The sequence below is a fragment of the Centroberyx gerrardi genome, chromosome 10 (genome assembly GCF_048128805.1).
Source record: "Centroberyx gerrardi isolate f3 chromosome 10, fCenGer3.hap1.cur.20231027, whole genome shotgun sequence".
NCBI lineage: Eukaryota > Metazoa > Chordata > Actinopteri > Beryciformes > Berycidae > Centroberyx > Centroberyx gerrardi.
In genome coordinates, this window is record NC_136006.1 from 3,259,683 (window position 1) to 3,273,369 (window position 13,687).

The 13,687-nt window shown below is 42.2% G+C and overlaps 2 protein-coding genes across 2 annotated transcripts in view; both read left to right on the forward strand.

The window, feature by feature from the left end:
• Nucleotides 1–13,687, forward strand: part of lcp1 (lymphocyte cytosolic protein 1 (L-plastin)) — a 120,961-nt gene that overhangs the window by 48,134 nt on the left and 59,140 nt on the right. The window lies entirely within an intron of this gene.
• The window catches only part of nek5 (NIMA related kinase 5), a 29,646-nt gene continuing 21,431 nt past the window's right edge, over nt 5,473–13,687 (forward strand). Inside the window, 6 exon segments of the mRNA XM_078286180.1 lie at nt 5,473–5,595; nt 9,564–9,660; nt 9,766–9,863; nt 10,343–10,426; nt 11,525–11,595; nt 12,793–12,879. Of these exon segments, the coding sequence (XP_078142306.1) occupies nt 5,473–5,595; nt 9,564–9,660; nt 9,766–9,863; nt 10,343–10,426; nt 11,525–11,595; nt 12,793–12,879 (560 nt within the window).

A 13,687-nucleotide genomic window follows, 5' to 3' on the forward strand; every position in this document is an offset into this window, starting at 1 on the left:
TGGTTGCATCGTTCAAGTCTCCCTCGAAACAACTTCCCTCCCTCCCATGAACTCTGAGCCATCGGTATAGATAAAAACTGATAATTTACAAAATTATAATAGTAATAATGAATATCAATTACTTATATACATATACACATATATCCACATGCATAAATGCATACATATGCCTGCATATCGATTAGAACTTGGCATGGTTTCATCACTGAGCTGCACAGTGCAGCGTACAGCTTCCCCTGTTTTACCTTCAGCTGCAGGAGTCCCTGCTCCTCTGTGGGGAAAATTATACAACCACTGAGTTTATAAAACCTTTTCAAAAAAATTAAACTTCAAAATGCCTGGCTGTAAATCTGAAAAGAAGGCTGTTTTATTAGTTCCTGAAAAGTTGACATTTTACAGATCCAAGGTTTTCACCCGACATCAGCGACGTACATCACATTTAGCTGTTCAGTTTCTGTGCACTGTGATGTTTGTCCCTGCCAGGTTTAAAGAGAGTCAGCACAACATCAGGTGTTGTGAGCTGTAAACAGGTTGCATGGCGTCAATATAGCGAACTGCATTAATCCTGCATTTAATTTCAACATTTTTCAAATTTCACTCCTGCATCCGCTTCTAGGAGCAGAAAATGGCTGCTGCACTTTTCTGGCCACTCCTCCATCAGTGATGTCATGACAAGTGTTTCACAGTTGTGTCAAATTATTGGTGAAATTGTTGCCGGCCCCCCAAGTAGAGACAGCTGATCCGTTATCACACACACACACACACACACACACACACACACACCACTTTTCTAGTTTTTTCAAACCCAGGAACGCTGTGTATGGGAAGAGCTGTGAATCGGAGCTCTTTGGATTAGGTGAGCTGGTGGCGCCAATCAGCATCAGCCGTACCAATCTGTCACCAAACACTTTGGGAATCAACACATTAATATTGATCCCCATGGTTCTGAAAAGACGCAAAATTTGTCACAAGTTGCTTTTGAGAGATGAAGTCGTCAGGACGGTTTGGAAAGTTGCTAAATCTGCCAACAAAATCACCAAGTTGGTAAAAGTGGTCTAAAAATCTAATCTGTTCTTTGGCTCCGCCCACTCAGGTTTAACTCAACCAATCAGATTATTTCTGCCTTCGAGAAACGTTTGTAAAAGTAAAAATCTGCACATCTGAGAAGAAACTGAAATAGTGGAAGACATCATCATCATCATCATCATCATCCTTCACTCCTCCATGAAGCTGTCAGCAAATACAGAGTCTCCGATTCACAACAGACTGCCTGCTGTCAGTTTTCACACCGCAGCAGACTGACGACAGACAGACGACAGACAGGCTGAGAGGCTCCAGTCCGATGTGTTTAATACTCTGATCCAGTTACAGCTAAATAAAACAGACACAGTGTTTAAAGTTAGGGTGATACATGTCTGAGGAGCCTGGGCGGCAGAGTGTGTGTGACAGAAAGTTTCCGCTTGGCTCTGTGTTCGCATCGCAGGAGCATCGCTTCCAGGAATCTGTTTATACACACACACACACACACACACACACACACACACTTAAAACCGTCTCATTTAGTCTCTATTTCTGTCGTTCTCTCTTTTGCTGACTCTGTTTTCTCCATCACTAACAGTTCATACAGAAGTGCGAGCAGTTGCCATCGTGTCTCTTCACTCTGTCACAAGTTGTCCCTTGTGGGCGTTTCATTGGCTGTTTTGGGGACGAGGAAATCCTCAGGTCATTTGACATTATTTATTTTAAGTTTGTATTTTTTTTTTTACTTTATTTCATTTTGAACTTCAGTAGAAAGAACGCACACATGACGAGGCTTTTGCAACAATTCCACTTCTAAAGAAAATTCAAGTTGCACACTCTTCTCTTTCAGGTTCATGTTTTATTTCTCCCATCAAGCATTTTCAGTGAAGAAAGCCGTTTGCTGGAGTGAATAAATAAAGCATTTTGCCCAAATAGAATCCATAAGCATGCATATGGAAAACATAGTCTTGATAATGTGCTTTACTTTAGCTAGACAGCTGGATAAATGGCTGCAGCTATTTGAAATTGATGGGATCGGTACAAGCTAACACCGTTTAGCCTTCCAAAGCTAAAAGTTAGCAGCTAAAGTATTCAGGCTATCGAACGCTTTTGTTTCTCCAACTGCAACCGCTGTGCTCATTTGCATTATATTAACATTTTACATAAAACTTGTCCTGGTGGCTCGGTGGTCTGGGGCGCGTGACGTCCCACTCTCTCCCAGTCTCTCCTCTCTTCACTAGCATCTATCTAATAAAGACTAAAATGTCCAAAAAATAATCTAAAAATAAATATACCAATAAATAAATAAATAAAACTTCATGGATTTCATCGCCACCTCTCCTGTTGTGCCGTCTGCATGTTATTCACTTCTCATAGACAATGAATGGAGACCTGTTTGCCTTGTGAAATGCACCTAGTCTGCAAGCACCGTTACATACTCTCTCTCTCTCTCTCTCTCTCTCTCTCTCTCTCTCTCTCTCTCTCTCCCTCTCTCTCTCTCTCCCAGGTTTCCTCCAGTCCTGCAGACTATGAGGTTTCTGTAACCTGAAGAACTCCTAAATGTTCCCTGAAGACCTTTTACTCATTAAGAGTGTGCAGAGCCGGACCAGGATCTGCAGGTTTTTATTATTCAGGGGAAATCAAGTTGTCAGAAATCTGCAACTGATTATCATTAGCCGTAAATTCATATTTTTCTGCTTAGACACCACACAAATCTAATATATGGACATACTCATACTATACTACTAGGGTCCTTGATATTTTCATATCAAGGACCCTAATTTAGTCCACATTAGAGCCACAGACCCCCATTTGATGAGATTTTGTCTCTCAGACCCAAATCTGAGAACATTTTTATTATTAGATATGATTTTGTTCAGAACTCCATGACTGTCTGTATTGTAGGTAGAGAGATAACAGAGAAACTATGATCAGAACAGTCATTCTTCTTCATAACTGTCTTCACTTCTTGTAAATGAAATAATGGTAAAGTTGAACAATTCATCAGTTTGCTGGGGACCCCCTGGAACCCCCTCAAGGACCCCTGGTGGTCCCCGGACCCCACGTTGAGAACCACTGATATATAGAACGTATTTGTTACATATTTTTGCTGTGAAAATTTAACCACCGGGCAGTTTTCAGTTTATCCAACAGGGTTTTAAAGGGTTTTATGAACCAAAGGATGGTTACATTTTCTCAACCCATAGTGGAGCATGTGATCCTTCAACTGAGGTGAAAACACAATAATCAGCAAAATGATGTCATGACTTGTGTATGTACTATATCTGTCTGCCTGGATCCAGATATATAAACATGTATGGCAGACTTATACGGTACTTAACATACATAACATTTACATCAACCTCTTTCAGATATAGTAACGTACTCCACGAATAATTTCACACACACACACACACACACACACACACACACACACTCTATAGCTGCCCTGCATATCAGCCCGGGGTGTGACAGCAGCAACATGATCCTGGCTGGGAATAAAGCTCCAAAACTCTGCTGCCACACCGAGTTTTAAAAAGTATCTTGTCTTTACACTCTCAGTGAAGCCGGATCTGGTTTCAGACTGACAGCTGACACAGACACAGCACTGATGAATGTGTCAGTCATCACTGTGTACTCCACAAATCTCCATATCTCCATATTTAATGATACAAGAACTATAGTAGCTATCTTATAATATAGAAGAATCGAAGGGTACTATATGAATACTACAGCCAAACTTTAAACTGCTGTGCAAGTAATAGAACTAGATAAAAAATTATACCATAGAAAAACCTGTAATAATACCATTGGAGATAAATAAATACCATAAAGTACGATAAAGTCACTATAAACTCACTGTTGAGTATTGCAACTTCTTATAGGACTTATACTTATATAGTAGTGTTTTTGTTAGCAACATAGCTTAAACTGGTGTTTTTGTTAGTCTGATAGAGGAGAAATTGGCTACAAAAAGTACAACAACTACAACTCCCATGATACCTCGCGGTTTCCCTCTCGCATCCCGTAGCTTCTGCACCGGGCTTTAAAAGACTTTTCAGACACTTTCACATCTTACGACATTACCGCTCTGCTGCCAGCGCGTTTTTTCACCATGACTAGCTAAAAATAACACTGGAAAGGTGAGTAGACTTTGTTATCTGACACTGTAAAGAGGAGAAAGAGCGTTTTCCTTATCAGCAGTGCACTTTTAGGTTAGCATGCTAACATGAAAGCTAGCTAGCTGTGTATCTGTCACCATGGCAACGGGCTCCCTCTGGCCGGCTGGGCTTGTCGTTATGAGAGCTGAATACTGAATTACAGACTCCTAAAACTAGTCGTATCTTATGGAATAACGTCAGGATGGGAAATAAAACCAGCTACAGGACAAATGCTTGTCATTTTGTCGAATCTATCAGATACTGCGGAGGAAAAGTAATTTAATTTAATGTCTCTATCTCTAATTTGAATACCCTTAAATGGGTCCGTGTTAATGTGAATAGCTATAACCTGTGCAACAAGCAGAATTTAAAAAAGGAGAAATTGGTCAACCTTGTTTAGTTCCACAGATTATATCAAATGTCTTTGATGTCCCTTGACCTCATTTGATTGAGCTGTTGCTGTTATTATAAAGGACCTATTATAAATAAAACTATCTTCTGAAATAAACTGATTATTGTCAATTAAAGTCCAGTACTAATCTGATATTATTATATATACTGTATGTCTGCCTTTCATAAAGCCAGATTGTGAGGGGTCAGTAATTAGATTGAGGTCTAGACAGTGTTTCCTCACCCTGAACCTTCCCAGCAGGCTCAGCTACAGAGACCAGAACCAGGAGGGATTCAGGTTGTTGCTCAAAGGCACTTCAGCAGGGCAGATGGAGCCTGAACCCTCAGATCCTTCTGTTCAGAGGCTCTTTCCCTACTAACTACACCCTGCCTGCTGCCCAGATAGGCTGTAGGCCTGACTGAGCAAATATCAGCTGTAGCCCATGTCAGACAGGGTGGTGAACTATACCTTTTGGCAGATGAGGCATGAGTTTCCATTAGTATACATCTAAAAAAGGAGTTGTTTTTCTCCCTCAGACGGACCTTTGTAGTGGAAGATAGAGTAGGTGGAGTAGATCTTTATTAATAAAGACAAAGGATTGTGGGAGTTGTATGAAAACTCACGTCTAAGGTGTGAAGATTCATAGTTAATAATAGAACTTATAATAGAACTATAGAATAGAAATAACTGCCTGATAACTGTTTGAAAAATCTGGCTGGTAAAATCCTTAAAGTGGCTGGTGGATTTTCACAGTGGCTGGAGGAAATAAAACTTAATTTCCTTCCCTCAGCATGAAACACATTTAACAGTACGCCACAATGTTCTACAGTGCCGAATACAAGCTTCCAAGTATAGAGTCTAAATAACTTCCACCCCCTCTTCCTCAGGTGTCCAGGTGTTATGAACAGCTATGAGGTCGTGCGTCAGATCGGAGAGGGGGCGTTTGGGAAAGCCTTCCTGGTCCGGGACAGAGAGGGAGGCTGCGACCGGCAGTGTGTGGTCAAACAGGTCAACCTCACTAAGGTACAAAAACTTTACTACCTGCAGTTCATCAGGCAACATTTACATAATCCTGCCCTTTAAACACACACTGACAAATCACTTCCTCACAGTGTTTTCAGTGGATATCTCATACCGGAATGAAACTCTTCTTATGTGGGTGTTTAGAATATATATCCACCTAATCTACTGGGCATTTACATAATAGACGGGCAGGGAATGTAACACCAGACAGCAGGAAAATGCCGGTCATCTTTCACCATGGAAGGTAAATTTGTCCACAAGCCACCTGGCAGGTGTTCAGCCATCATTTCGAGGTCCTATTCTATGCTAAACATCTAGTTGGCTGGTAAAATGGTATATTTTTTATGGCAGGTGATCCAAAAAGTTAATTTCAGACACCGGTGGGATCAAAACCCACCAGAACATCCAGTGTCTCCTCTATGCTGTTCCCTACTGACTGTCTTCATGAAGACAAAGTACTGTTTTACTATTAGTGCAAAAAACTAAAAGTAAAGTTCACTTTTAGAAAGAAAATACAGTGAAGGTGGCTGGTGAATGTTTGGTCTTACCAGCCACTGTGGACTCATGACTCATGGCCCATGACTCATGGGTGACCACTGTGCAAAGAAATACAACAGCAACCCAAAGCTGCCCAAACCTCCAGTAAGGCTAATGAATTTAGCCAGTAATTCAATTCTTTTAGGTTTATGTTTAGTTCGTTTGCACATAAAAATGATTAAAAAAAATTGAAGCCCAGAAATGAAATAATCAAATGCAGGGGGGCAGTGTGTGTTGATGCAGAGTGTGTTGATGCAGTGTGTGTTGATGCAGAGTGTGTTGATGCAGAGTGTGTGTTGATGCAGAGTGTGTTGATGCAGAGTGTGTTGATGTAGAGTGTGTTGATGCAGAGTGTGTTGATGTAGAGTGTGTTGATGCAGAGTGTGTGTTGATGCAGAGTGTGTGTTGATGCAGAGTGTGTTGATGCAGAGTGTGTTGATGCAGAGTGTGTGTTGATGCAGAGTGTGTTGATGCAGAGTGTGTTGATGCAGAGTGTGTGTTGATGCAGAGTGTGTGTTGATGCAGTGTGTGTTGATGTAGAGTGTGTTGATGCAGAGTGTGTGTTGATGCAGAGTGTGTTGATGCAGAGTGTGTGTTGATGCAGAGTGTGTTGATGCAGAGTGTGTGTTGATGCAGAGTGTGTTGATGCAGAGTGTGTGTTGATGCAGAGTGTGTTGATGTAGAGTGTGTGTTGATGCAGAGTGTGTTGATGTAGAGTGTGTTGATGTAGAGTGTGTGTTGATGCAGAGTGTGTGTTGATGCAGAGTGTGTTGATGTAGAGTGTGTTGATGTAGAGTGTGTGTTGATGCAGAGTGTGTTGATGTAGAGTGTGTGTTGATGCAGAGTGTGTTGATGCAGAGTGTGTGTTGATGCAGAGTGTGTTGATGTAGAGTGTGTTGATGCAGAGTGTGTGTTGATGCAGTGTGTTGATGCAGAGTGTGTTGATGTAGAGTGTGTTGATGCAGAGTGTGTTGATGCAGTGTGTGTTGATGCAGAGTGTGTTGATGCAGAGTGTGTTGATGCAGAGTGTGTTGATGTAGTGTTGATGCAGAGTGTGTGTTTATGCAGAGTGTGTTGATGCAGAGTGTGTGTTGATGCAGAGTGTGTTGATGCAGTGTGTGTTGATGCAGTGTGTTGATGCAGTGTGTTGATGCAGAGTGTGTTGATGCAATGTGTGTTGACGCAGAGTGTGTTGATGTAGAGTGTGTTGATGCAATGTGTGTTGATGCAGAGTGTGTGTTGATGCAGAGTGTGTTGATGCAATGTGTGTTGATGCAGAGTGTGTGTTGATGCAGAGTGTGTTGATGCAGAGTGTGTGTTGATGCAGAGTGTGTTGATGCAGAGTGTGTGTTGATGCAGAGTGTGTTGATGCAGAGTGTGTTGATGCAATGTGTGTTGATGCAGAGTGTGTGTTGATGCAGAGTGTGTTGATGCAGAGTGTGTTGATGCAGAGTGTGTGTTGATGCAGAGTGTGTTGATGCAGTGTGTGTTGATGTAGAGTGTGTTGATGCAGCGTGTGTTGATGCAGAGTGTGTGTTGATGCAGAGTGTGTTGATGCAGTGTGTGTTGATGTAGAGTGTGTTGATGCAGAGTGTGTTGATGCAGAGTGTGTGTTGATGCAGCGTGTGTTGATGCAGAGTGTGTGTTGATGCAGAGTGTGTTGATGCAGAGTGTGTTGATGCAGTGTGTGTTGATGCAGAGTGTGTTGATGCAGAGTGTGTTGATGCAGAGTGTGTGTTGATGCAGAGTGTGTGTTGATGCAGAGTGTGTTGATGCAGAGTGTGTTGATGCAGAGTGTGTTGATGCAGAGTGTGTGTTGATGCAGAGTGTGTTGATGCAGAGTGTGTGTTGATGCAGAGTGTGTGTTGATGCAGAGTGTGTGTTGATGCAGAGTGTGTTGATGCAGAGTGTGTGTTGATGCAGAGTGTGTTGATGCAGAGTGTGTTGATGCAGAGTGTGTGTTGATGCAGTGTGTGTTGATGCAGAGTGTGTTGATGCAGTGTGTGTTGATGCAGAGAGTGTGTTGATGCAGTGTGTGTTGATGCAGAGTGTGTGTTGATGCAGAGTGTGTTGATGCAGAGTGTGTTGATGCAGTGTGTTGATGCAGAGTGTGTTGATGCAGAGTGTGTGTTGATGCAGAGTGTGTTAATGCAGAGTGTGTTGATGCAGTGTGTTGATGCAGAGTGTGTTAATGCAGAGTGTGTTGATGCAGTGTGTTGATGCAGAGTGTGTTGATGCAGAGTGTGTTGATGCCGAGTGTGTTGATGCAGTGTGTTGATGCAGTGTGTTGATGCAGAGTGTGTTGATGCAGTGTGTGTTGATGCAGAGTGTGTGTTGATGTAGAGTGTGTGTTGATGCAGAGTGTGTGTTGATGCAGAGTGTGTTGATGCAGTGTGTGTTGATGCAGTGTGTTGATGCAGAGTGTGTTGATGCAGAGTGTGTGTTGATGCAGAGTGTGTTGATGCAGAGTGTGTGTTGATGCAGAGTGTGTGTTGATGCAGAGTGTGTTGATGCAGAGTGCGTGTTGATGTAGAGTGTGTGTTGATGCAGAGTGTGTTGATGCAGAGTGCGTGTTGATGCAGAGTGTGTGTTGATGCAGAGTGTGTGTTGATGCAGAGTGTGTTGATGCAGAGAGTGTGTTGATGCAGAGTGTGTTGATGCAGAGTGTGTGTTGATGCAGAGTGTGTGTTGAGTCATGTGTTGATGCAGAGTGTGTGTTGATGCAGAGTGTGTGTTGAGTCATGTGTTGATGCAGAGTGTGTGTTGATGCAGAGTGTGTTGATGCAGCGTGTGTTGATGCAGAGTGTGTTGATGCAGAGTGTGTGTTGATGCAGAGTGTGTGTTGAGTCATGTGTTGATGCAGAGTGTGTGTTGATGCAGAGTGTGTTGATGCAGCGTGTGTTGATGCAGAGTGTGTTGATGCAGTGTGTGTTGATGCAGAGTGTGTTGATGCAGCGTGTGTTGATGCAGAGTGTGTTGATGCAGTGTGTGTTGATGCAGAGTGTGTTGATGCAGAGTGTGTTGATGCAGAGTGTGTTGATGCAGAGTGTGTTGATGCAGAGTGTGTTGATGCAGAGTGTGTTGATGCAGTGTGTGTTGATGCAGAGTGTGTTGATGCAGAGTGTGTTGATGCAGTGTGTTGATGCAGAGTGTGTTGATGCAGAGTGTGTTGATGCAGTGTGTTGATGCAGAGTGTGTTGATGCAGAGTGTGTTGATGCAGAGTGTGTGTTGATGCAGAGTGTGTTGATGCAGAGTGTGTGTTGATGCAGAGTGTGTGTTGATGCAGAGTGTGTTGATGCAGAGTGTGTTGATGCAGAGTGTGTTGATGCAGAGTGTGTGTTGATGCAGAGTGTGTTGATGCAGAGTGTGTGTTGATGCAGAGTGTGTGTTGATGCAGAGTGTGTGTTGAGTCGTGTGTTTTTCTGCTCAGATGTCTCCGAGGGAAAAGGAAGCGTCCAAGAAGGAAGTGACGCTGCTCGCCAAGATGAAGCATCCCAACATCGTCGCCTTCTTCAGCTCATTTCAAGGTGTGTGTGGACACATGGTCAGGACTTCTGCTCAGTAAATGTGTGTGCTAGTGTGTATCCATAGGTGTCCTCTGTGTGTGTGTGTGTGTGTGTGTGTGTGTGTAGAGAGGAACAGCCTGTACATAGTGATGGAGTACTGTGATGGAGGAGACCTGATGAAGAAGATCAACATGCAGAGAGGAGTTCCCTTTACTGAAGAGCAGGTACACACACACACACACACACACACACACACACACACACACACACACACCTGTATACATAAACACAAGAATTATTAAAGCATGAGCATATACACACACTTACACCAATGCAAATATAAAGATGATCATTTCCATGATTCTGCATGTGCACAGAAACAGAATTATGCAAAATATGTGCAAACAGGTTGCACAAAGACACACAAATAACAAATAATATACACACACGTTTGTATTACTTTACTTGTGAGGACCTTCATTCATTCTCTTAACTCCTAAACTAAACCTTAACCTGAACCTAAACCTCACCCTAATGCTAATCTTAACCCTCTTCAAGAAGTGAGGACTGGATTCTCCTCATCTTTCTGTCCTCCTGAAGATATTTGGTCTTTATAAGTATAGAGATACAAGACCACACACGCACACACACACACACACACACACACCACCACAGTCAGGTGAAGCTGCTGTCTGGTCCTCAGGTGGTGGACTGGTTCGTTCAGATCTGTCTGGGGCTGAAACACATCCATGACCGCAAGATCCTGCACAGAGACATCAAGGCTCAGGTAGGCTACACAGCAGCTGCCTGCTCAGCACACTGCAACAAACCCACAGTGTCACATGTCACGTAATAATCAGAACACATAACACATAACACATAACACATAACACGGCTAAAGACAAAAACAAAGACATTTTCAAGTTTTGGTGACAAAGAGTAACTCTCTCTCTCTCCTCAACAACTGCTGTCAAGTTGCCCTTGAGCAAAGCACCGAACCTGCAACACTGTTATGTAAAAACATTTCAGTAATTGTATTTTCATTATGTTGTAACAACTTAAAATTAACTTTCAATGATTGTAACTTAATTAGTAAAACCTCATTTTGATAGAAGCTCATCTTGGGCTTTTTACCTCAGCTGCACATGCACATTTTTTTCCCTTTCTTTCTTTGGTAATTCTCTTAATGTATTGATTTTTTATTGTTTGTTTTTTAATATGTGCAAACAACTAAACTAAACTAAATCAATGGCTGACAGCAGAGGAGAAATGAGCAAAGATGCTCAGGATAAATAAAGGCAAAAAAAAAAATGTTATTAAATGTGTCTGGTGGAGTTTGGAAGCGGGTAAAAAAGTGATCTTCGTCCCCTGGGAGTCGACCTTTCCTCCTCCTCTTCATCGCACCCTGCAGCTCGTCACCATGTTTCCTCCTCTTCCTCTCTCCCGTGCCTCGGCCCTGACTAAACCCTGAAACTTACATAAATCACGCACTGCCAGCTGAAGATGTGCATGGAAAAAGACATTATGAACAGACCCAGAGGTTATGATGTTCAGATAATAAGTGGCATCACAGAGTTCAGGTTTTTTTTTACCACTGTAATGTGTTTGTATCTCGACTGTGTTGTGAACAAAGCGCTCGCTGTGCGTCAGCTCCCAGAATATCTCTACCAACTGACCGCAGGCATCAATTCTATTCACATCCATTACTATCTGTCATCAATCCTATCTGTTTCCACACACACACACACACACACACTCGTTCTCCCTCCATCGACCGCACATGATAAATGGCCCAGTCATTGTTTTGCTTGAGGGACACAGAGACGCTTTCATCCCTCCCCTCCCTCCCCTCCCTCCTCTCCCTCCTCTCCCTCCATCGCTCCAGAATATCTTCCTGACTGACGGAGGGATGAAAGCGAAGCTGGGGGACTTCGGAATCGCAAGAATGTTGAATAAGTGAGTGAGTGTCATCTTCACACACACACACACACACACACACACACACACACACACACGCCCCTGGCAGCTGTTTATCACTGAAGGCTCTGCAGCACATGGAAGACTTCAAAACATGTCATTATCATTCCTCAGACTGTGGACCTGTAGAGAGACCCGACCTCTGCTGTTACTGACTGTACAGTCTGTTCAGTTCAACACACTGCTGCACTGTACATCACACTGTATCACTATGGATGTTTAGTGTAGTTTAATTACATACAGTGGATATCAAAAGGTTACATCCCCTATCAGTTTTTTCAATTATTTTGAGGCCTGAAATGAAAATCCATCAAATCTGACTTTTTTCATTTGGATAAAGTAACCATCAAAATCAAAAGGCTACTCATTTCTATTTTTTGATATCTATGGTAGAAACAAATTGATAAATCAAGACAAGAACATGCAGATTGGAGTTTTAGTTCTATAAACATTTCTTGCAAGCAGAAATGATCTGATTGGTTGAGTTAAACCTCAGTGGGCGGAGCCAAAGAACCGCAGTTTTTCAGAGTGAAAGTTAGCTAACTGGCAAAGAATGGCAAACAAGGAACTCTGGTCAAAAAATAAATAAAAATGTAAATATCAATGACTTCTATTTTCATTCATGTCCATGGCATCATGAAGTTGAAGGTCAGCAGCTAGCTAACTATCTTACCTGGCTAGCTATAGGCTAGTATGGCTAGTTTGAACTTGAAGGTCAGCTAGCTAACTAGCTAACCTAGATAACTTAGTATGATAGATTGTATTGTTTCAGTTAGCAGCAGAGCGCTAGGCTTCATAATATTAGCTTCCTCCTCTCTTACCTCTTGTCTTTTTCACTGAGCTTCAGTCTAACGTTACTTAGCCAGAAAAACTGTGGTTCTGTAATAATAATAATAAATGTATTTGTATAGCACTTTTCATACAGACTATGCAGCTCAAAGTGCTTTGACAGTTCAGCACAACCATATCACAATAATGAGTAATGAGTAAAAACAATACAATGGGTAAAAACAATAAAATAAGTAAAAACATTAAAAACAATAGAAAAAAAAGTGATATGATATGTAGTGATATTTGTCAATGCTATAAATAGAAAAAAAGGATTAAAATTGATGGAAAGTTGCAGTGTCTTGAGTGCAGACCATCTGCCTGTGCTGTCTGGACGTGTGTGTGCAGCACCATGGAGCTGGCCCGGACGTGTGTTGGGACTCCCTTCTATCTGTCCCCCGAGATCTGTGAGAGCCGGCCCTACAACAACAAGACGTACGTATGGACCGAACCAACAACAACAACAACAACAACAACAACCTGAACCATGATGTCTGATGAGTTTCACTTTTCTATCAATTTGTATCAGCCACTTTTTTCTAATGCTAGATATGGAATGATGGATATCCTTTTGGTATGAAACTTTTCTATTTTTGTCAGACTGGAGTCAAGTAGCGTTTGCAGTTAAAGAGGCATTGTATAATTTATCACCTTTATTGACCTTTATTGGTGACCAGTGGAACTGCAACAACATAGATAGAACTGATCTCCTGCTATACAAGTCTCTGCCACAGACCCCCACCCCCTGTCCCCTTGATGTACGGTGGCCTGTAATTGACAAAAACAATGTCACATTTTCACAATAGAGAGCAGAGTAAGCTAGCTAACCAGAGCAGAGATCCAATAGAAATGAATGAAGAGCTGATATATCACCATGCTGAATACTGGAATAATTAAACTGCTTTGTCATTTGCTGTTTTGACTTGAGAACGAGGTTTTTTTTAGCCTTCAGAGCTGAAATGTGTCGCTCGCTCGCGGCACCGTCCTCCATCACTGAGCAGCTGAAGGTGGAGTTTTTATTCCACAGCAGTACAGGACGGAAAGTGAGTCCTGAAAGCCAGAAATCTGCCGGTGAAGTCATCGTTGAGTCATTGATCAACAACTCTATCAACCTCTGCAGACAGATTAAGGTCATTTTGTGCTACGCAGCAGTTAAAGTCTGAGTCTTAGTGTTTGTTTTTATCTTATTGAGCACCAGATGGGTGGGGTTTACTGCATCAGGTCAAAGCAGGTAGGCTCTAGT